General features: G+C 39.2%; 3 protein-coding genes across 3 annotated transcripts in view; 2 read left to right on the top strand and 1 right to left on the bottom strand.

Moving 5' to 3' along the window:
• Positions 1-23,191, bottom strand: part of LOC134674243 (eyes absent homolog 2) — a 64,338-nt gene that overhangs the window by 5,121 nt on the left and 36,026 nt on the right. Inside the window, exons 4-14 of the mRNA XM_063532307.1 lie at positions 20,787-21,115; positions 19,615-19,729; positions 18,097-18,201; positions 10,714-10,855; positions 10,175-10,334; positions 8,641-8,743; positions 5,289-5,457; positions 4,278-4,367; positions 3,069-3,289; positions 2,028-2,150; positions 1,206-1,327 (exon numbers count right to left, since the gene is read on the bottom strand). Of these exons, the coding sequence (XP_063388377.1) occupies positions 1,206-1,327; positions 2,028-2,150; positions 3,069-3,289; positions 4,278-4,367; positions 5,289-5,457; positions 8,641-8,743; positions 10,175-10,334; positions 10,714-10,855; positions 18,097-18,201; positions 19,615-19,729; positions 20,787-21,115 (1,679 nt within the window). The remainder of the gene's footprint in view (positions 1-1,205; positions 1,328-2,027; positions 2,151-3,068; positions 3,290-4,277; positions 4,368-5,288; positions 5,458-8,640; positions 8,744-10,174; positions 10,335-10,713; positions 10,856-18,096; positions 18,202-19,614; positions 19,730-20,786; positions 21,116-23,191) is intronic.
• LOC134674045 (E3 ubiquitin-protein ligase CHIP-like) lies at positions 11,022-15,569 on the top strand. Its single transcript, XM_063532095.1, is given in 2 exon segments — positions 11,022-11,271; positions 14,950-15,569. Coding segments are annotated over 2 exon segments (867 nt in total). The 5' UTR covers positions 11,022-11,024.
• On the top strand, positions 15,874-16,801 carry LOC134673831 (E3 ubiquitin-protein ligase CHIP-like). The gene has a single exon (XM_063531860.1). The coding sequence runs from the start codon at positions 15,874-15,876 to the stop codon at positions 16,726-16,728; it is 855 nt and encodes a 284-aa protein (XP_063387930.1). The 3' UTR covers positions 16,729-16,801.

The raw sequence follows: 23,191 nt of genomic DNA, 5'->3' as shown, positions 1-23,191 counted from the left end.
AAACTGATAGCAAAGTTGCGTTTTATTCACATGCGAGGCAAAGTAATCAAATGCAAATTTTGAGTTGTTTTCTTATGTTTGCTGGTAGAATTGACTTTTAAATGATGATTTTGGATGAAAAACTTTCATTTGGATTTCATTTGGTTTGATTTTGTTTGATATTTTACATTTAATATTTGCTTCGGGTTGGTGTGGTGAAAAATTTTGTGTTTCACTCGGGGGCAAATTTTGTTTAACCCTCGTGCTTTGAAACCCTTGCAACGCTCAAGATTCCATTTTTCGAACCACTCGATACGCTCTTGGTTCAATTTTGGAATCTTTCGCTTGCTCAGGTATCAATATTAGCACGAGCGGTTAAACAACAACTTTGCCCCCTTGTAAAACAAATAACTATTGCATGAGCATAAGATATATTTTGTATTAATATGTATGCTAGTTTTAAGGTATTTATCTATGGGCCAATAGTTGCCTGAAAATAAATGTTTTCATTCATTCATTTCATAATACCAATATAAAATTTTTCATCATCATCAGTCATCATTTCAGCCTATATACGTCCCACTGCTGAGCACAGGCCTCCTCTCATGCGCGAGAGGGCTTGGGCTATAGTCCCCACGCTAGCCCAATGCAGATTGGGGACTTCACATACACCTTTGAATTTCTTCGCAGATGTATGCAGGTTTCCTCACGATGTTTTCCTTCACCGAAAAGCTAGTGGTTAATATCAAATGATATTTAGTACATAAGTTCCGAAAAACTCATTGGTACGAGCCGGGATTTGAACCCGCGACCTCCGGATTGAAAGTCGGGCGTCATATCCACTCGGCCACCACTGCTTATAAAATTTTTGGTTGAGAAGATTGTCATACGGCAAGAACTCGTATTTGTAAACGTACTTCGCTCAGAAATAGGTCAGAAAGGAAGAGCTTCGCTCCTTCTGCTGGAGATTTTGTAGTAGCATAGTTTGTTAGAAGAACTGCTGTACCATGTTCTACAAACGTGTTTAGTAGGTGTCCCATAATGGAAAAGCCTTATAACTACCAACAAATTCAAGTTTGGTTCATTTCAATAAGAAAAATCTAGTATTTTAGGAGTGACCCAGGCGACCGTAACTATGGCAACTAGTGACAAGAAAAAGTTGATTCACCCTTGTAGGAAGTGTCCTATCTGTACGGTAGTACTATTAGTTATTCTGTGGTACTGACCAGTTTTAGTGGCGGAGTATATGTTCTCGATGGGGAAGACCCCCCCGAGCCCGAACAGCAGCACCTTGGCCAGCGCCGGCACCAGCTGCGTCGTCGTCACCAGCACGTTCACGCAGTTCTCCCTGGGATACAAGCTTCTTTTAGAAATAAGTTTTTGGCAAACATTTTATTTTTGGTACAAGCTTTTATCGCTGACTGTACTTTTCTTTCCACAGGCAATTAATACTCATCGAGACAATTCTGAAAACCCCTAACACAATTAGGTTACGTTGTTTCATCACAGAGTTCCTATGGCCACCTCCTGTCTCCATCATCAGATCAGCTCGATGGTACCATAATATTGCATTGTCATCCGATTTATACATGCATGCAAAATTTCTGCGCAATCGCAAATCGGGAAGTAAATCAAAAATTTAACTTGCAAGATTTGATTACACACAGACAGACAGACAGACAGACAACGGTCAGGTGAACTAAATAAAAGCTTGTAAAAAACAACGGGTTGCACTCAGAGAGTGCCGGCAGAAGTGAAAAACTCAATGACATTGTAACAGTTTTTCGATCAGGCTACGTGTCCGTCTTACGTCTTACGAATCTTACGGTCACGTGACCTGTCGCGAGTTTAACATTTTTTCCCCATCACAAAAAGTGCACAGCGCCGCTAAAGAAGTTTTCTCTTCAAACATTACAAGGGACTGGGTTTGCCTGAACCCATTGACCAGTCATGCGATTACTGGTTTAGGCTTAAATTGAAACATGAAATGAATACTTTTATTCCATGGTTCAATGTAGGTGTATTTTTAAACAAATTAAAGTCAGTACCTAGAGTTGATCATGTTGAGACATTTGCAGGCCAGCGTGAGCCAGTTATCCGTCGCCTGCTCAAGCTCCGCTCGTAGTTGCAGCCACTGTTCCCGTTTCGCTGGCCCTAGCAAGCCTCCAACGCTGAAATTAATAACAATAACATTAATTTCAATGTTACGATATGAGAATCAAGTACATATGGGGTCATCCATTAATTACGTCACACGAATTTCTAGGTTTTCGACCCCTCCCCCCCTCCTTGTCACACTTGGTCACATTTGGCAAACCCCTCCCCCCCTAGTGTGACGTCACATTTTTTCTACGAAATCGCCAAATCGAATTAAGTAAGTACCTAAGTATTATAAATATTTTATCAAAATATTATAATACTTAGGACGGTACAAATATTAGTAATATTATAACCCAAAACTGCTTAGGAAAGAAAATTAAACGAATAAAAACGATTATCGTTTTAAAAACTTGTTATTTAAATGTAGAGCGAATAAAATAATTTAAATAAATTTTCGGTTACTGCTGAAGTTAAAGTGACGTCACAAAGTTTGTGTCTCTCCCCATGTCACAATATTTCACATTTTCTTGACCCCCTCCCTCCCCCTAAACTTGTGATGTAATTAATGGATGACCCCTAATTTGAAACTAAGTACAACAATTTTGATAAGAGTTTGATGATTAAGAAGAATGAATACTTTTTTATTGTATACATTTTTTATTTGTTTGATGATTAAGAAGAATGGGGTTGGCAACTGCCAAAGGTTGGCATAGAAGGCGCCATCATAGCTTTCCCTTTTTTCTAGTTTTGTTCTATGAGATTTGGCTTAAAGGGCTGATAACTAGGCTATAAATTTCCAACAAAAAACAAGAATTTAACACAATTCTAACGCCTGCCGGTGCCATCTATTGTACAAACAGCAACAATCTTAATTGTCCATCGGTGGGCCTTATGCCTTTTGTAATAAGGTTTACCGATGAATTCTTAACAGTGTGGGCGATGGTACAATACTTCGACCGGATTTACCGACCCATTAGGAGCAAACATACCTATTTCTATAGTTGTTATAAGTATCCTTGATCTTGCGATACCGGAAGGCGAGCTTCCTCATCCAGTCCACGCCGCCGCGCACGCCGGGCGCGCACAGCGGCGCCGCGCCCGCGCCCGCGCCGCCGCCCGCGTGGAAGCCGTCCGACGAGAAGTTGTACGCCGACAGGTCCTGCCCGTTGTCGTCCGCCGCCACCGCGTCTATGTGCTCCTGGTCGCAGTCCTGGGGTGAAACAGGGTTTACAGTTTTTGGCAAAAATTTAATTTTTGGTACAAGCTTTTATCGCCGACTGTACTTATTTTCCACAGGCAACTAATACTCATCGTGACAAATCTAAAAACCCCATACACAATTAGGTTTCTTTGTTTTAACACAGAGTTCCTATGGCCACCTCCGGTCTCCATCGTCAGATCAGCTCGATGACACCATAATATTGCATTGTCACCCAACTTACGTATGTATGCAAAATTTCAGCTCAATCGGAAACCGGGAAGTGGATCAAATTTAACTTGCAAGATTTGATTACAGACAGACAGACAGACAACAGTCAGATGAAACTAAATAAAAGCTTATAAAAACAAGTAAGAAAGGAGGAATTTAAAAAAAATTGGCGCGGAGGGTACTCCGCTCCAAGAGTTAGACCAAGAAAAGTCTGCAACGATTTTGATAGCATACGCAGTGCAAGTGTTATTTATAGTTTGTCAAAGGTCTGTCTTATTTCAAACATAGACAGCAGTGGCGGCGCGCCCATAAAAGCCGATTCCCAACGGCTTGCCTGATTTTGGACATTTGAGCAGAGTTCTAAATGAAATAATATGTAAGCCAAATCAGCCCCGGCTTGCCTATGGATATGTTTGACGCGCCGCCACTGATAGACAGAGATCATACTATATTTGTCTTACTAGGACTAGCACCCAAAAGGATGCGTATAGACTTTTTTGTTCTTATTTACTGACAATTTGGTTTGACCAAATATATTTAAAAGTAACAATTTCATAGAAATTTGTCATTTAAAACAACACTTGGAATACTTGCGCTTGCAGATTTTTCTTGATCTAACTCTAGTAAAGTTAAATTTTGCGCCTTTTTCTACTGACAAAGTAGGTTTACCAGAGTATAATAGATACAAAGAGCCAAAAAAATACAACAAATACAAGCTTATGTTACTGATCGCAACATTAATTGTGTTTTAATAGGATACTATGTTTACCTCAACATCATTGAAAAAGAAATGTGTATCAGCCAAGCTGAATATCATCTCTTCCATCCTGAATCCGAGCTGTACTATTTGTTGTGTATCCTGAAAATACAGACATACATTTTATTACACCTTAATGTTTATAGGACATAGTGTTTGACTAGGCCAAGCTAACTTGGCTCCTTAAAGACGATTAGGATAACACTAGCACTGCCTGGGCTTCCCTTTTTCTTTTTACAGTACTGTAACTGTAAAAATAACTTACAGTAAATGCAGCGCAACACTAGACATACTTGAAGAGTTAGCTCTGCACTTATATAGACCGGGATATCCTCCTAAGGCCCAGCCATACAAATGAAAAATCCTTTTGCCATTGAAATTTAAACCCATTATGTAGGAAATAGAGTTCATTTTGCGTTGTTGGAAAATTTACGAAACAAAGTAAAAGCGACTCTTTTCCAATTGAATAGGATTTAAATTTCATTGAACTGAAGAGGTACTATATGTAGGACCTTGGGCCTTAGGAGGATATGAACTATGATTACCTTTGATATTGTTTTATATCCCGGTCGATATAAGTCTAGTGAAACTAACCATGAATCATCCAAAACTGTTTTACAGTACATATGGTCCTATTTTCCCGCACTAGTGCGTAAAGTAGCAATTTTCGTGCGAATGTCAAATTTTAAAGGGCCATAAATGTACTGTAAAACGTTGTACGATAAACGTGCGAATAAGTAATTCGCAACTAGTGCCGATTTAAAACACTCCCTTCGGTCGTGTTTTAATTTATCGCCACTCGTTTCGAATTTCCTCTTTTTCGCACCTGGCTGCGTAGCCAACCTGCCAATCGCTAACGCTAGGTAGCGATCGAAACGCAACTGTCACTGTCGCACTTATAAAGAAGAGTGATAGAGAGACACAAAGCGTTTCGTTGTCGAAGCGATAGCGATTGTCACCTTGGCTAGGCCGGCTGTATCGTAAATAACTATTGTAGCTCTGTGTACCACCTTATAAATGTACCTTATTATACTTAGTAGCGTAGGTCCCAGTGAGCAGCGAGTGGAATATGATGATGGTCTCATCCAGGTCCCATATGAACACCCGGTCCGTGGCGGGCTCCGGCACGTGCTGCGCCGGCGACGAGGACGTGTTCCGCCGCCCCCGGCCACGGGTTCTGCTTGTGCTTTCACTGGAACAGTAATGAATATACGTTGGTAATATGTTGAGTATTACCAGTGCCGGATTTACACATTTGCCGCCTGTAGGCTATGCCGATTTTGCCGCCCCTATCCGCCTAGCTTATAGGTTTTTTAAAGTACTTTCCTATCAGAGGCGTTTAATTTTATAGTACAACACCATGGCCTTATTAAAATGCATATAAAGTGACGTCACTAATGTCACATTCTAGATACAGATTTATATGGGCTGTTTTTGTGACTCAATGACGATGCGACCTCGTTATATTTGCCTGATCTGATCGGTGACCCGTGGGTACCGCTGGGTTTTGGCCATTGAGAATCAAGGTGAGGCATTGGCAGTCAGGCTGGATATAGCTAAGGAGTTCGGTCGGGTCTGGCATCGAGTCTGCTCGAGGGACTATGCTATACAAATGAATCACTAGCTTTTTGGCCAGTAGACGCATATGAGCCGTATAGTAGACGGAAGCTGCTCCGATAGTGTGGACATTAGCGCTGGCGTTCCACTAGGTTCTGTGCTATCATTGCTGCATATAAATGATAATGCAGATTGCAGAGAGGGCAGTAGTAGGGATACGTATAACACAGGCCGTGCCAATATCCCTCATTCTGTGTTGCTGGAAAGTCATGAAAGGCTTGTATCTGGTATCGAGAGCACTTTATCGATCCTGAGTTTCGGCATGGGATCGGAACCATTTAGTGAGATTCAATACCACGAAGACACAAGAATCGACGACCAGCCCAAACTCGACACAATATAGTCCGATGGGTCACAAAAAATGTAGTTAGTAAAACGAAAGCGAAATTTTTTCGAGAAAATAGTAAGTAGGTACAATTTTAGGGTACCGTACTTCAAAAGGAAAAAAAATCGTATCCATAATACCACGAAGACAGAAGAATCGACGACTATCCTAAACTCACAATGTAGTCAGATGGTGGTCAGATAGGTCACAAATACTGTAGGTAATTAGATAAAAACGAAATTTTTTCGAGAAAATGGTAGGTAGATACATTTTTAGGGTTCCGTATAGTTCAAAAGGAAAAAAAACGGAACCCATATAGGATTTCTTTGTTGGCCGTCTGTCTGTCTCAATATAAAGGGTCTTGACATGACAGAGGGCGGTAAAATCGCCAAATAATGCTTGTTATTTAAATTTTACAAATAAATTCTGGTCGACCCTATCTGAACAGCACATAAAATATATTTTTTGACCCAAATTTGCCGCCCCCTAAAATCTGCCGCCCTAGGCTTCAGCCTACTCAGCCTAGTGGTAAATCCGGCACTGAGTATTACTATAGAACAGCGGTCGGCAACCTTTTAACAGCCAAGGGCCAATAGTAGTTAACGGATGTGACGCGGGCCGCACTATGTTAATATTTATGACTTTATGAGACATTGTCGTTTGTCACTATTACATACAAAATAGTCCAGGCGCCTCTCAGGCTGCAAGTGACAGTTTCGCGAGCCGCATGCGGTCCACGGGCCGCAGGTTCCCGACCGCTGCTATAGAACACGCTTTGATTATACCAAATGTGATGCTTTGATTATAGACATTGGTCTATGTTGGACCAGTACTGATCATGTTTAGGTCTTCGGAGAGAGGGCCAAAAAGATCTATTGATTTGGCCATCGATTTGATAGTTAATAGTTTAGAAGAAATTATCAAAATTTGTCTCTATAGTATTTTATTAGGCCATATTCAGCTTACATTCAAACTTTTTTCAAGTAATCAAGTTAAAAAAATTTAGGTATCATAAGAACCAAAGTCTATTTCTCAAAAACCTGTTAATTTTTTCTGGCTTTTACTTCCTGTTCCTGCAGATTTGAGCAGGGTAAATTTGCTGTTGGTGTTGACTTGGAAGTACATACATATGCGTGTTATGTTGTATTGTAACTTGTTTTTTATTGAAATTAAATGGCATTCAAATGTTGTATGCCATTAATTATTGTTTGTTTTTATAAAAAGATTATGCGATCATGACGAGTCTTTTGATTGAAAACTCTTTTTACAAATCAGTAACTATTACTTATGAAAGCAAAAGTATGTAAATAATTGTATATGATTCATACTTGTTACATATGTGCCATGACTTATTTTTCAAAAGTATTTTTCAATAAAAAGACATGTCAAGATTGTTTAGCATTTTTTAATGTTACAGATTGCTAAGCTTTATTCCCTGGTTATTTTTAGGGTTTCTGCTCGAGAATTCCCGAGGCGAGAAATCTCGAGAAATTTGTCCTAAGTCGAGACGGGAAAAAAATAATCAATGCCTCGAGAACTCGAGAAATAAATCTCTTGTGATAAGTAAAAAGAAAACACGCGTATAACACATGATGTGTCTATAATGTATTTCTTTAGGTAGTTAAATAAATATGAACAATTTTTTTTTTACATTTTAGGTAGGAACCTACTTCAGACATTTATTACCAACCAAATAAAAAACTACCTTGATCCGTGTCCTATCGTTTCATGTTTTTAAACTTTTGAACTATATTATTCATGACATTCAAGTAGTGTCTTTTTATTGAAAAACGTTTTAAAATTTTTTGTAACGAATTATAGGACCATGTAATAAGTGTAATAACAAATATTACAAAACTAAATTACTATTGATAAATCAAATCATCCCGATATATTCCTATAAGCAAAATATTACAATTTTTAGCAGCTTTATTGTTACGTTGAGTAAGTATGAGTAATTAATATTACGTAGTAAAACTTCTGTAAGTTTTGTCACATTGAGTTTTTATTGACTTGAATATTGCTGCCTAATATTATACCATATTGTGTATGTTTACATTTTGTTGAATACCTAAAGAAATACACTATAGCATACTGCATAACACATCGCCGGTGCGCACGCTTTCACGTATAGTTTTTTTTTGTTGTTGTATTTTTGATTATTAAGTGCAATTTATGGTGACTAAAAATGTACCATATGTTTGATTATTGATCTCACCCACGATTCCTATGAGTTTGATTTGTAAAAAAGCAAAAAAAAAATAACATGGTGTTTTTTGGAGCTTTCAAAATTTCTCGAGATACTCGAGAAACTCGAGAAATCTTGGTCGAGAATTCCCGTGCCTCGAGAAATTAAAAAGGTCGAGAAACCAGAAACCCTAGTTATTTTATAATAATCAAAACATTATTTGCAACAGTTCAACAGTGTCTTACCCAGAGTTCTCTCTGCACCTCCGGCTAGCTGCATGTATTTCATTTTTTATTGGAGATAAGGGATTGTTGTCATTTAATGAAGGGAGCATCGACGATGGCGATTCTAGAACAAAATTATATCTTAATTAGTATAAAGCAAGCAACATTATACCCTTATAACTCAGAACAAAGAAAGGTCCCAGGCACTAAGTTCTGATAGCAATGTTAGGCTTTTCAATAAAACAATACGAAAATGAGACCTGAGAGAAGTAACATTTAAAGTAGGTACGTAAGAACAGGCCCGAATGTGGGCATATAAGTAAGTTGTAATAAGTGTAATAACGTTACCACTTTCGCTCTCTGTATCTGGCCAATCATCTGAATATATATCGTCGAGGTCACTGTGCCGTTCTTCATCACTTTCCTCTATTTTTCTACGCTTATTTGGATGCATTTCATTTTCTTTATTCATTTTGCTGGGGTCTTACACTTAAACACTGAATAGGTACGGTTTTAGACTACGTATTTGTGCCAGTTTGGGGATGCAGCGTCGTCAATTTTTATGTAAAATATACGTGATGAGTAGTCACTTTTAGTAAACACCTAATTTAAGTATAATTACTACACTTTCTGTAATAAATTAAGAGCTAATAAAATAAAATGAGATACCAATGTTTTGTTTGATGTGGAAACTGACATGACATTAGCAACAAGTTTTTTTTGACAACGAGAACACTGCGGCCATTCAAACAAGTTATGCCTTTTCATTGGCTATAAACAAAACAGCGCACATATCATTGTCGAGCGTATTATCATTCATTGTATTATGATTTGATGAAAACAGACTATTTTATTATTTAGATCAACTTTTCACACTGCTAATGAAATGAAATGAAATGAAACTCAGTGCTGCCAACACCAACCAAAAATTTAAAACAAACCCCACCTAAACCAACCCGCCCTCTATGCTGTATATCTGCAGCTACTGAGCATGCATCTAATATTTCTACTCGACAACAGATGGCGCTGCTAGTGCCAACTTGTGCCTTGTAAAGGAGTTTCAGTAGCAGTAGGTAAAAAATCATGTAAAATGATTAGATAGCCAAAGTGGTGAAATGGTCAAATAGGTATATCTATATAAATAATTCTCTTTATTCCTATGTTAACAAAGGTGTATTGGATTATATATACCTAACAATAAGCTATATTTAACTGTAGAACTTCTTGGTAGAGGAATGACCCTTGGATGTAGGTACGCTTTTTATTATAAAATGTAATAATCTATATTAAAATGTAAGTATAGTTTAGAGATTCTGTAAATAGAAATCAAACATTTGCTTACCTATTTCATCGTTTATAAAATGTTGTCATGTTATCAAGATCAAGAAGAAGTTAAGTACCTATATGCACTTGTTCTGACCAGTTTACTATAAAATGTAGGTAAATAGAAAGAGTTTATAAGCTACAACCATTTAACATTGAGAGTTTCACAGTCAACCCCCAACTACCAGGAGTTCTGAAAACACAGGAAGTAGAGGAGTGGGAAGTTAGGTACCTGATAACGCGCCTCCGAGATGGTACGATGTATGTCCCGCACTGCCGCTGCTGCTTGGCGAGCTGACGGCATGATAGGGAGAGTAGCTGGGCGTTGCGTAGTACCCGCTGTATTGGGCGACGTTGTGCTCCGCGTAGCTGCTTGCGTAACTGCTATAGTCCTGTTAGAAATGAGAGTAGGTATGTGAAAATCACGCAGAATTGAATGACCTCTAGCTAAATAGCTATAACACCATACTTTACGTAACGTAATCTTATTTCAAGGCCAGGGTGGCCTGTTTTCTGGTTTTGAACAAGCGACTAGTTAGGCTCCAAACGCACAGTGCGGCCGGTTGCTAAAATGTTCGTTTTACTAAGGGCCACCCCACATCTGGCGTCTTTCGAGCGTCGGCGTCTACAATTCTACGGCCGCTGCTCGAAGCAACGTCGACGCAACTGTGCAGCGACGTCATTTTCCATAGCGCTGAGTGGCGCTGAGCAGACGCCGACGCTCGAGGGATGCTAGATGTGGGGTGGCCCTAAGCTACTCGCTAGGCTTACTTGCTGGGGGAAGGTCTGTGTCAGGCTTCCATTGTAGGAGGGGTAGTAGGGCGAGGGCTGCGCGCCGAACCCCGAGCCCGGCACGGAGCCCACGCCGCCGACGCCGTAGCTCAAATAGGTCGGCGTCGCTTTGCACGACGACCTGCAATGAACAACATTTAAATTGAGTGGTTCTACAAACGTCAATGTCAAACAAAACATTTCTGGAAAGGGGAAAAATAAAATTTAGTATGTGCTGTCAATAAAATAATAAAATTGGTACTTTCGAGTCGAGTGTAAGAAAATTGCGTAAATAGTTTTAGATCTGTAAAATGAGCAAGCAAAAGCATAATAATATGTATTCTACCGCAAACCTTAGCGACAAAAAATTTAAAGAAGAAGGACACAGATTTTTTCGTTTGCGTCGTTACGAAGATGCTATGAATTATTATACGAAGGATATAATAAAGAATCCTTCAGTTGCCACATACTACACAAAAAGAGCACTATGCCATCTCAAAGTGGAGCGCTGGGAAGCCACTTGCCAAGACTGCCGCCGCGCATAGCAGAAGTTCTAAGGTCCTGTTTTCTAAGGGGACCTTGCATTTTGGAGACAAAGCAAACCGCTTGGAACAGGTGTTTCTGGGGGTGATGTGAGCCGATTAAGCCCGGTTGCCAAGAGGTTCCACCCAGCAGGTGGGCAGGGGAGGGGGGGCAAATGTGGCTCCGGCGCGCCTCACTCTAAGCTATATATCTGCATACATCTAGCAACTATATCAAGTTTGGTGTCTTTTTCGTGTAATTCGAGGATGAAGAATTCATTTCTGTGACTAAATTTTCACTCTTCCATACAAAAAAATCGAGAAATCAAAAATTCCAAAAAAATCTTTTCACTTCTTTTTTCGAAAATCGTCTACAAAATTAAAACTATGAGGATTTGCTCTAGAAAAAAAATACCTGTGAATAGCCCAGTTATCCTACTATATAGAATAGTAAACTTGTTAAACATTTTTTTTTCATAACTCTGATAAAAAAAATGTTTTGTGTCGCGCGGCGTACCTACATTGTAAGAGCGGTATGCAGCGTTTAGGATTTTTAAGTATGTTTCGATGGTTTCTGATAAGTTGTTATTCTTCTGGTTGTAGAAAATTACTTCTGGACGTGATATATATACAAATATAAATTAAACGTATAAATATAGATGTTGGGAAAACTTTCGCCAATAGAGTTATTATAAATGTGATAAAATTAACAAAGCAGATGTTTGATTAAAATGCGGGTTAAAATACGAGTAAGATATATATTGTTCGCAATTGCCACTACATGCCCATGGGTCCGTGCATTTTAGTTTTTTCTTAACGCAGTTGCACCTTCCTGCCCATTTTGTTTTGCAGCGGCAACGAATAAGCTCTAAACAAGCAGCAGCCGCCGCAGGTAGGCTTGTACATATGGGCTCCCAATAACCATTTTGTTTGGACCAGCTCCAGTCAGCAGGACATGGAAGCTGTTGCTGAGGGGCTATAATCTGTCCCCAAACATAGCCTCCTTGGTAAACTGCACGGAGAAATATGTTTACGTGGGTAGGGCATCTTCCATTGGATGCAGATTCTCTAACTGAAGATTTTTTTTTTGTAAAAAGTACTTTTCGGCACTCTTTTGCACTCGTACTTGTACCTGATGTACTCGTAAAATCAGTAACAAAATACTATGCATTTTGTTAAAATAACGTCTAGGGGCCAATTCACACCTCGTAATTCAAATCTGTCCATACTTACTATTGTAAGACTCTTACTTGCCATACAAGACAATAACAATTTTTATCAATATTGGCAATGCCTGCTCAATATTGCCTTGTTTGCCGTATTTAAACCCCTCCGTTACGGCAGGATATGCGCTCCAAGCTTGAAATACGCTTTTTTCCCTGTCCATACAAAAAAGAAACAGTGTCGCAACCTGAAAAGGTGTGGAAGAATGACAAGACTTCTGACCTTTCTGGTCCTGTAAAATAAATTATATATCTATGCGTTACAAATAAAATCATATATTTAAAGAAAGTTTGCAGCACTTGACCAATTGCCCTGGTGAGCTGTCTCGTATACTGCGGTGACATATTTATTTTATTTACAATTAATGGAGGATTGGCACAGGAAAGAATCACCTGTTCCTCTCGTGCCATGTTATTGCATTTTCTTAAGCTAACGTTTGTAGTTCTTCCATTAATTGTAAATAAAATAAATAAATATGTCACCGCAATAAGAGACAAGTCAACTGGGCTAATGGTCACGTGCTGCAAACTTTCTTTAAATATATGATTTTATTTGTAACTCATAGATATATGATTTATTTTACAGGACCAGAAAGGATAGTAGTCTTGCCATTCTTCCACGCCTTTTCAGGTTACAACACAGTTTCTTTTGTGTGTGGAAAGGGAAAAAAAGCGTATTTCAAGCTTAAAGCGCATATCCTGCTGTAACGGAGGGCCTTCTTCTTCGTTACACTCTTGATAGAGTGATCGTGGCCATTATGAAAACTTTTGAGCGACTCATTTAACGACACGTCGCCATTCCTCCCGTAGAGCTGCTTTCCGTAAGCATTCGCTTACTGTGACCGACACACTGATTTGGTTTGGTCAGTACATCTCATTAGAGATCTTCCCCTAGCCCTGTCACCTCCTACTCTTTCTTGCACAACTAGACGTTCTGTAGAGGTTCCGTCTCGACGAGACACGTGTCGAAAGAAGTTGAGTACCGAGTTTTGCCCGTAGAAAGCAACCGCTCTTTAATGCCAAGCTCCTCAATAATTGATGCTCAGTCCATGATATGCCCAGCATTCGTCTCCAGCACCACATCTCTAGTGCATTCACTTTCTGTTTTTCGGATGCCCTTAGTGTCCATGTGAGACATACAGCATACAGAAAAGTGGGAAATATGAGGGATCTGACAATCCTGGTTTTAGTGGTCCTTGTAATGTTCCGGAGGGATTTAAATACGGTAAACAAAACAACATTGAGCAGCCAATTTTGGAAAAAAATGTTATTGTCTTGTATGACAAGTAAGAGTCTTACAATATTAAATCTGAACAGATTTGAATTACGAGATGTGAATTGGTCCTTAGACATTATTTTGATACTATGCATTGTGTTACAGTGTTCGGATCAGGTACAAGTACAAGTGTAAAAGAGTGCCGAAAAGTACTTTTTACAAAAAATAATCTTCAGTTAGAGAATCTGCCTCCAATGGAAGATGCGCTACCTACGTAAACATATTCTCCGTGCAGTTTACCAAGGAGGCTATGTTTGGGGACAGATTATAGCCCCTCAGCAACAGCTTCCATGTCCTGCTGACTGGAGCTGGTCCAAACAAAATGGTTATTGGGAGCCCATATGTACAAGCCTACCTGCGGCGGCTGCTGCTTGTTTAGAGCTTATTCGTTGCCGCTGCAAAACAAAATGCGCAGGGAGGTGCAACTGCGTTAAGAAAAAACTAAAATGCACGGACCCATGGGCATGTAGTGGCAATTGCGAACAATATATATCTTACTCGTATTTTAACCCGCATTTTAATCAAACATCTGCTTTGTTAATTTTATCACATTTATAATAACTCTATTGGCTAAAGTTTTCCCAACATCTATATTTATACGTTTAATTTATATTTGTATATATATCACGTCCAGAAGTAATTTTCTACAACCAGAAGAATAACAACTTATCAGAAACCATCGAAACATACTTAAAAATCCTAAACGCTGCATACCGCTCTTACAATGCAGGTACGCCGCGCGACACAAAACATTTTTTTTATCAGAGTTATGAAAAAAAAATGTTTAACAAGTTTACTATTCTATATAGTAGGATAACTGGGCTATTCACAGGTATTTTTTTTCTAGAGCAAATCCTCATAGTTTTAATTTTGTAGAGGATTTTCGAAAAAAAAAGTGAAAAGATTTTGTTGGAATTTTTAATTTCTCGATTTTTTTGTATGGAAGAGTGAAAATGTAGTCACAGAAATGAATTCTTCATCCTCGAATTACACGAAAAAGACACCAAACTTGATATACTTGCTAGATGTATGCAGATATATAGCTTAGAGTGAGGCGCGCCGGAGCCACTTTTGCCCCCCCTCCCCTGCCCACCTGCTGGGTGGAACCTCTTGGCAACCGGGCTTAATCGGCTCAGATCATCCCCAGGAACACCTGTTCCAAGCGGTTTGCTTTGTCTCCAAAATGCAAGGTGGTGGACCTTAGAACCCCAGCTAGCACTTGACATTGACTATGACCAGATCAAGGGACACTTATTTTTGGGACAAGCTCTGGTGGAACTTGAGTTCTATGATGAAGCTGTCAAACATCTTCATAGAGCCGATGACCTTGCCAGAGAGCAAAAACTTAACTTTGGTGATGAAATTGCTGCACAGCTCCGTATTGCCAGGAAAAAGAGATGGGATGTTCAGGAAGAGAAGAGTATCATACAGGAAATTGAACTTCAGACATATCTGAATAGGTTAATAAGTGAAGACATGCAGCGTAGAAAAAGGAAAGCGGCGAAAGGAAAAACGGCGAATATAGAAGAAGAATGTAATAAGTACACCAGCGAGCTAAATAATTTATGTGCCAAAATAGATGAAAGGAGAAGGAAACGTGACGTTCCCGATTATCTATGTGGGAAGATAAGCTTCGAAATACTAAGGGACCCGGTGATCACGCCGACCGGCATCACGTACGAGAGGAAAGACATTGAAGAACATCTTGAGCGCGTCGGCCATTTCGATCCGCAGACGCGCGTGGAGCTAACAGCAGATCAGCTCATCCCTAACTTATCGATGAGGGAGGCTGTCGACTCTTTCCTTCAGGAGGACGAGTGGGCGCTTGACTATTAACTAGTTCAAGTTTATCTTTGGGTGATAAAGTTTTTTTCTATTGTTGTTTAATTTTTAAGTACATAGGTTTATTTTAATGTTAGTTTAGTTTTGTAGGTAGTTTTATTTTAATTTTAGGTTACATTTATATTAGATATACGCTGTATTCACTTTATAAATTTCCTCGAAATACAACCACTTGTCTTATGGAGTGTAGAAGTAATAATGGAAAATAAAATTTAGTCTGTCCTGTCAATAAAATAATAAAATTGGTACTTTCGAGTCGAGTGTAAGAAAATTGCGTAAATAGTTTTAGATCTGTAAAATGAGTAAGCAAAAGCTACACTTAGCTTCAACTTATTCTACCGCAAACCTTAGCGACAAAAAATTGAAAGAAGAAGGAAACAGACTTTTTAGTTTGCGTCGTTACGAAGATGCTATGAATTATTATACGAAGGCTATAATAAAGAATCCCTCAGTTGCCACATACTACACAAAAAGAGCACTATGCCATCTCAAAGTGGAGCGCTGGGAAGCCACTTGCCAAGACTGCCGCCGCGCACTTGACATTGTCTATGACCAGATCAAGGGACACTTATTTTTAGGACAAGCTCTGGTGGAACTTGAGTTCTATGATGAAGCTGTCAAACATCTTCATAGAGCCGATGACCTTGCCAGAGAGCAAAAACTCAACTTTGGTGATGAAATTGCTGCACAGCTCCGTATTGCCAGGAAAAAGAGATGGGATGTTCAGGAAGAGAAGAGTATCATACAGGAAATTGAACTTCAGACATATCTGAATAGGTTAATAAGTGAAGACATGCAGCGTAGAAAAAGGAAAGCGGCGAAAGGAAAAACGGCGAATATAGAAGAAGAATGTAATAAGTACACCAGCGAGCTAAATAATTTATGTGCCAAAATAGATAATAGGAGAAGGAAACGTGACGTTCCCGATTACCTATGTGGGAAGATAAGCTTCGAAATACTAAGGGACCCGGTGATCACGCCGAGCGGCATCACGTACGAGAGGAAAGACATTGAAGAACATCTTGAGCGCGTCGGCTATTTCGATCCGCAGACGCGCGTGGAGCTAACAGCAGATCAGCTCATCCCTAACTTATCGATGAGGGAGGTTGTCGACTCTTTCCTTCAGGAGAACGAGTGGGCGCTCGACGATTAACTAGTTCAAGTTTATCTTTGGGTAATCAAGTTTTTTTTCTATTGTTGTTTAATTTTTAAGTAGGTTTATTTTAATGTTAGTTTAGTTTTGTAGGTAGATTTATTTTAATTTTAGGTTACATTTATATTATACGCTGTATTCACTTTATAAATTTAATAATTTATAAACACGAGCGTAGCGAGTGAATCTAATTTAGAATATTGAGCGTAGTAAGGGATTCAAAAGCGCACGAGATGTAAATAACTTTGATCTCGTGTAGTACACAAAATTTTTCACCCTAAGCAGTGAGAACATACTACCTAGAGGGACAGAGATAATAGAACCCAAGTATATCGAACTTGTATTAGACCCCGCACGTTGAAATGACATTTGACTATAAAGGTCACTTGAATGACATTTTGTCTCACTCAGTGAGCAAAATGCGATTTTGCTCACTCATTTTAGACAATATGACTTACTACCGACTATAAAGGTCACTTGAATGACATTTTGTCTCACTCAGTGAGCAAAATCGCACTTTGCTCACTGTTTTTAAGAAGCAAAGTACCCTTGTTCGAGCTGCTGAGGTGAAAAGATAGAAGGTTTCATACTATTTACTACCTCAGGAGCTACTAACACATACAGGTTGCTCCAAAGTAAAAATATCGTAATTTGTTAATTTCTTCGTAACCGCTACACCGATTGTTATGATACTTTGTATACTGGTTCTAAATATCCTAATGCATATGTACATTTCGGCTTTGTTCAATGGCTAGGGACAACCTTTATAAATCCAAATTAGGTGGTCGGTCTTTGAAAAGCAACAAACGAAGCCCCATTCAAATATCAAGATAAGTCAGAGAAAATACAAATTTTATATCGCCGTTGTTAATAAACTGGATCTATTATATGGCTTCATCTAACTTACCTGTTCAACAAAAGAATAGGAGGTGAAGAAATAAAAGATTCTTCTTATTTTTATAATAGTTAACTCAGCACTAACTGCAGTCACTGTCATACACGGTACAACTTAGTCGTACATCCATAGAGTTCATCCATTCCATGCTAAGTCGCTCGCCAAATTTCACATGAATTGGCTATAGTGTACGAGTACACTGTCTCTGCCAAGAGTGCCAAGTTGCAAACTTATCATGGCTACCCCGGCTACACACGTAACGATAAATCGTAGCGATAAAACTGTGCAGTCCGAACTGCGCAGTTTTATCTACCGTGTGTATGACAAATCGCTACGATAATCGACAACGATTTTGTCTTACACACGGCAGATAAAACTGCGCAGTTCGGACTGCACAGTTTAATCGCTACGATTTATCGTCACGTATGTAGCCGGCATTATAGTGAATTAGATGCATCTGTAGTAATTCATACCTGTTATTAGAGTTGTGCGCAGGAGGGTACGCGGTATAGGGCTGGTTGTATAGAGTAGAACCGACGTACGAGGACGCCGCGCCACCGCCGCCATACTGCTGCATACTGTTAACAAAGAATACCTAACGTTACATTTAAAAGAATAAAAATTAAAATGGGTGAGATTTTATTAACAAAGAACCTATCTACAAAACTTATGTTGCTCATCAGCTCATCACAGGTAGAGACCGTATACTAGAAATCTGACCGCTGACCTGACCGATCACCTGACGGACCTGGCCGGCAAGAGGTAGAAAAAATTGAAAAATCGGGCAAGTGCGAGTCGGACTCGCGCACGAAGGGTTCCGTACCATAATTAAAAAAAAAAGCAAAAAAAAAACGGTCACCCATCCAAGTACTGACCACTCCCGACGTTGCTTAACTTTGGTCAAAAATCACGTTTGTTGTATGGGAGCCCCATTTAAATCTTTATTTTATTCTGTTTTTAGTATTTGTTGTTATAGCGGCAACAGAAATACATCATCTGTGAAAATTTCAACTGTCTAGCTATCACGGTTCGTGAGATACAGCCCGGTGACAGACGGACAGCGAAGTCTTAGTAATAGGGTCCCGTTTTACCCTTTGGGTACGGAACCCTAAAAAGTGGCGAAGTAATTGTCAATGTCACATCACATTATGACAGTTTCAACACAAAACCAGTACGAGTAAAAGAAAATAAGGATCTCCTTAAAAAAAAGGAGTGGCCAGAATACTCCAGAATATATATAATAATACCAGCATAGTGAGGAGAAAGATTCAAAGATTAGAAGAAAAGGGTAAGACCATTTTTGCATTTTCATCAGTTCATTTTAAATCATTAGGATAAAAAAAGATAATGCGCAGTATTTTCATACAAACCTATTCTACTATGCTATGATTTATATAACGTAAAAATGCGTCTACGGGAAAAATAGGAAGGTGAACGTCCGATTTCATTGTCATACTCATTGATGGAAAGTTTATGTTGTGAAATATGTCAGCCGTTTTGAGGCTTCCTCAAATCCGAACGTTCAACCTCAAACTGAAGCCAACTTCGCGACGGATTACGTTTCAAGCCCTTTCCACCCGCTTGAATATTTATATTTACTTTCCTAGTTATCATGAAAACTGTTTCGTCTTAAATTTCGTGGTCGGTGGATTTCATGTGTTAGCGTTACTTTCTATTTGTTAGGCTGTAACTCATTTTATAAGGCTGTAGAAAGTTACAAGAATCTATTAAATGTTATTTGGCTTGGGTTTTAAAAACATATTCATATGTTACTGTAAAAGCCCGAAGTACTACACATACGCGGTCATTTGAGTAAGTAATTTCTTTCTTTTCACCAACAGCCGCGATCCCCGTGATTAGTGTGATAACCACAACACGAGTATCAAACTAGATGCAGAGACACTTTCAGAGTTTTATAATTACCAAGGACTCAGACGTAAGTACCACCTGTAATACAGCGCACCCAGAATTACCAAGGTAGCATGGATTACCTGTTGTAATATTGGTAGGGCAGCGTGGACTGGTCGTACGGCAGAGCCTCGCCGTACAGCGCCACGTCCGCCTCGCACAGCCCGGGGCTGCGCACCTCGCTCTTGACGCCACCGCCTGACCAGGGACACATAAACATAACTACCTATACAGAATTTACTATTTAAATATTCCATTAAACTCATGGTCACTTAGTAAGTATACAGGTTGTTTAGGAAAACAAAGAGAAGCAAAGCTGGTCTTTTGACTTGACGTTATTTCAAAATCGTGAATGGAAAAATACCGTGTTTTAACCGTGGTACCACGGCTTTTGTACCACAGGGGACCACGGGTAATTTTTTTTCCCCGTAGACCCACTGCTCCAGTTTTATGTTATCTTTTTGAATACGAAACTTTCCGTGGGCCCACGGGTCATTCCTCAGATAATTTATTTCCCCATAGACCCACTTCAATTTAAGCGTAGGTTGGTAGATACGAGTAGGTAGGTTAGGTTCGTTAGGTAGGTAGCTTCAGATGCCCGAAAAGCCCGCGAAGCGGGGCTCCGTCTAACGTTTTGAAGACAATGTTTTTGGAGAAGAAACACTAAATTTGCAATTTGCTTACGGCAATTTACATAACGTTTCACGTTTGTAAAATGACGACGCCGTTTGTAATAATTAAATGTAAGAGAATGTATAATAATTAAACCTACCTATATAACCTTCCAAATATGACAACGGTGGTCCACGGGTAAGAGACAGTTCTTTTCAATTACCCGTAGTCCCATTTTGGTGCAGTGGGTCTACGGGGAAAAAAAATTACCCGTGGTCCCCTGTGGTACAAAAGCCGTGGTACCACGGTTAAAACACGAAAAATACTAACTCGTATAGCAGACAGTTTTGCTTAGTGTGCAGTTTTATTGTAGCAAATGAAGGCCGATGCAGATTTTAAACATAGGAAAGACTCCGAGTGTCTACCTACTACAATGTAATCCAAAAGACATAACAGTTATAGAAGCTTAAACAACTGCGTAGCGGGACTGCATGTTAATTTCTTAACAAGGTGATTGTTTTGTTCAAGCGCTCGTAAATTTTTAAACAACATGCTTGATTTTGCATTTGATCACGTTCGCTCTTAGAAGCGAACGCGTGGGTGGATCAATGCAGCTTTTTAAAACATAAATATTTATGCTTACCCGTGCTATCCTCATTCATCAACCAGGCCACCGCCGATGGCGAGGAGGTAGATGTACAGAGGCCACCGGTTGACGTTAGCGGCAACGCTAACCCGAGCGACGTCGCACATCCGTTCGCCAAACTACAATCCACCTCCGAGCTACCAGGCAAGCATAAGCTATCTACAGCTACGTTCAGCGCGGAGTTGGCGGCCGTCGTCGTGGTCTGGAAAATGGTGGACGCCCCGGACACTAGGAGCGCCGGCAGTGACGCGTCTTGGAGCAAAGATGGCGGCGAGTTTGACGTTGACTCTGACCCGCAAGGGCTTTGGTTGACTTCGCCCGATAGTCTGAAAATAAAATAGAAGCATTGTAAGAAGAGAATCGATAAGTGTCGTCTTTTAAGACGCAAACAATACACTTAAAAATCCCTGTCTATTTACGAAGACGCTTCCATTTATAAACAATTTCTAAAGCGTTCGGAAGGAAAAAGGCGGGTGTAAACCAAAAAAGGGACGTAAAACGCGTCTGTAAAATGATCGCCTGACGCTAATGGCGGTGGAGATTTGATGTCTGTATTTAAACAACCAAAATAAGCCCAGATTGCACCAATTAAGCGCTCAATTCAATAAAATGTCATGTTTATTCGTAATGATTATAATAAACAGTCCAATAAACAGATGCCCCTCCGTATCGCTCGCTGTGGGTTTATCTAACAAATAGTTTACACGTGTTACGATTAATTTATTTCGTTATCAAGTCGTGTTCGCGCCCCGCAATCATCTGTCGCCGCTGACAGCCCGTTACGTCACATGAGCCCCTTTAACTAAATTAGTCACACCGCTCATCACACTAAATTAAAATTTCATGCGTATGTCGCATATTATGTTAATAAAAACAATGTAAAATGTAAATTTTACCGCACCTTCATAGTTTGCATAAACAATAATCATTCCAATCAAATTTATGCTAATGGTCGGTTATGACAACGTTTTAGCGAAACACCTGTTTTAATTTCTATTTGAATATTCCATTGCAATTTGTTCGTGTGATTCATCGATTTGTAATATTCATTTGGCAGAACACGTATTGTCGCTTTGCAAACTAGGTCGTGATCAATAATTTTTGAATTAAATTACCTACTAATTTCTACTATAAATTAAACAATTATGAGATACTACTACACACACAACAAAATTAATTAGTTACGAAAAAAATATTCTTCTTTTTTATACGTAAATATGTTTGATGGATAGATTCTGCGGGATATTGCATTAAAATAATTAAGCTTTATAACTTTTTGTATTTTGACTGTCGATTTTAGGTAAAAGATAACTTGATGTCAACTGATATTAAGCCTTAACCCGCAACTAACATAAGGATGCAATTGAAATCGAGTCAGTTTAATCGGTGTGATTGAGTTCCCACTTTATTATATTCGATCAAATGTTTATTTAGCTTTTACACGCGTATTCGGGAAACGAGATAATCACAAGATCTAGAAACGATATAGAGATCAACTAGATTTACATTAGATATCGACTAGATGTGACTTGGATATCTAAGTCATAACTTGTCGAAATCGTTCAAGAGGACCCCCAGAATCGCGGAAACGTCAAATTTGACATATCTATCTTAAAAATATCTTTAAATTATCCATATCGTAACTTGTTGAGGTCTAGTAGAGATCTAATACATTTTTAGAATCGAGACGTTAGTGGTTGTAGCCGCCGTGCAGGTCAGGATCTCGACGACTCAAATAAAAAGCTTCGATTTGAAGTAAACTATTATAATTTCAATAGGTACTGGTTTTACAAGGGTTCCTTGACTAAACGGTTAAATGTAAAAGTGGTGGTGGTGATTGTATGGAGGCTGATGAAAGAGTGATTTGGCTAATTTTGAAAGTACAAAATGGTGGTTTAGATTTGGGTGCCTCTAATTGGCCGCGATACATAATATGTGGAGCGCTCCTATTGGTGCTTTAGAAAAAGCTTCCAAATACTAGCCGAGCCCGACGGCTGCGTTTAGTTACTGTATTATACAAATAAAGGTTGCGTTCGCAACAGTGGTTGTTTTATAAGAAGTTCGGCACAATTGATGGCGTCGATATGATTAATGTGTATTTCCTAAATATAAGGGAACTGAACAGTGAACACCATTGGTCTTTGTAGAGAAAAAAAGCTCCTGTTTATATAAGTTCTCGCTTTATTCAAGTGTCACTTTGCTTTTTGCCGCCACTTTCAAGAGTTCAACACTATCGGATATCAAACGCACGGACGTTAATGTTGGCACTATTGTCACTATCTTTTTAATTGAAAGCTTTTTTTTAATGTTTCGGCTCTTTTCACTTAAACTTTTTTTTTGTAGAAATCGTAAAACGTTTACAAACGGTGTTAACATTCTAACAAAAGACTTCAAAGATTTAA

This window comes from Cydia fagiglandana, chromosome 19, assembly GCF_963556715.1.
Source record: "Cydia fagiglandana chromosome 19, ilCydFagi1.1, whole genome shotgun sequence".
Taxonomy (NCBI): domain Eukaryota; kingdom Metazoa; phylum Arthropoda; class Insecta; order Lepidoptera; family Tortricidae; genus Cydia; species Cydia fagiglandana.
The sequence above is the reverse complement of the archived record's forward strand: the minus strand, read 5'-3'. Positions and strand labels throughout refer to the sequence as shown.

Bases quoted from the DNA above. Each gene is read 5' to 3' on its own strand.
- LOC134673831 (XM_063531860.1), top strand. From the start codon at position 15,874: ATGAGTAAGCAAAAGCTACACTTAGCTTCAACTTATTCTACCGCAAAC.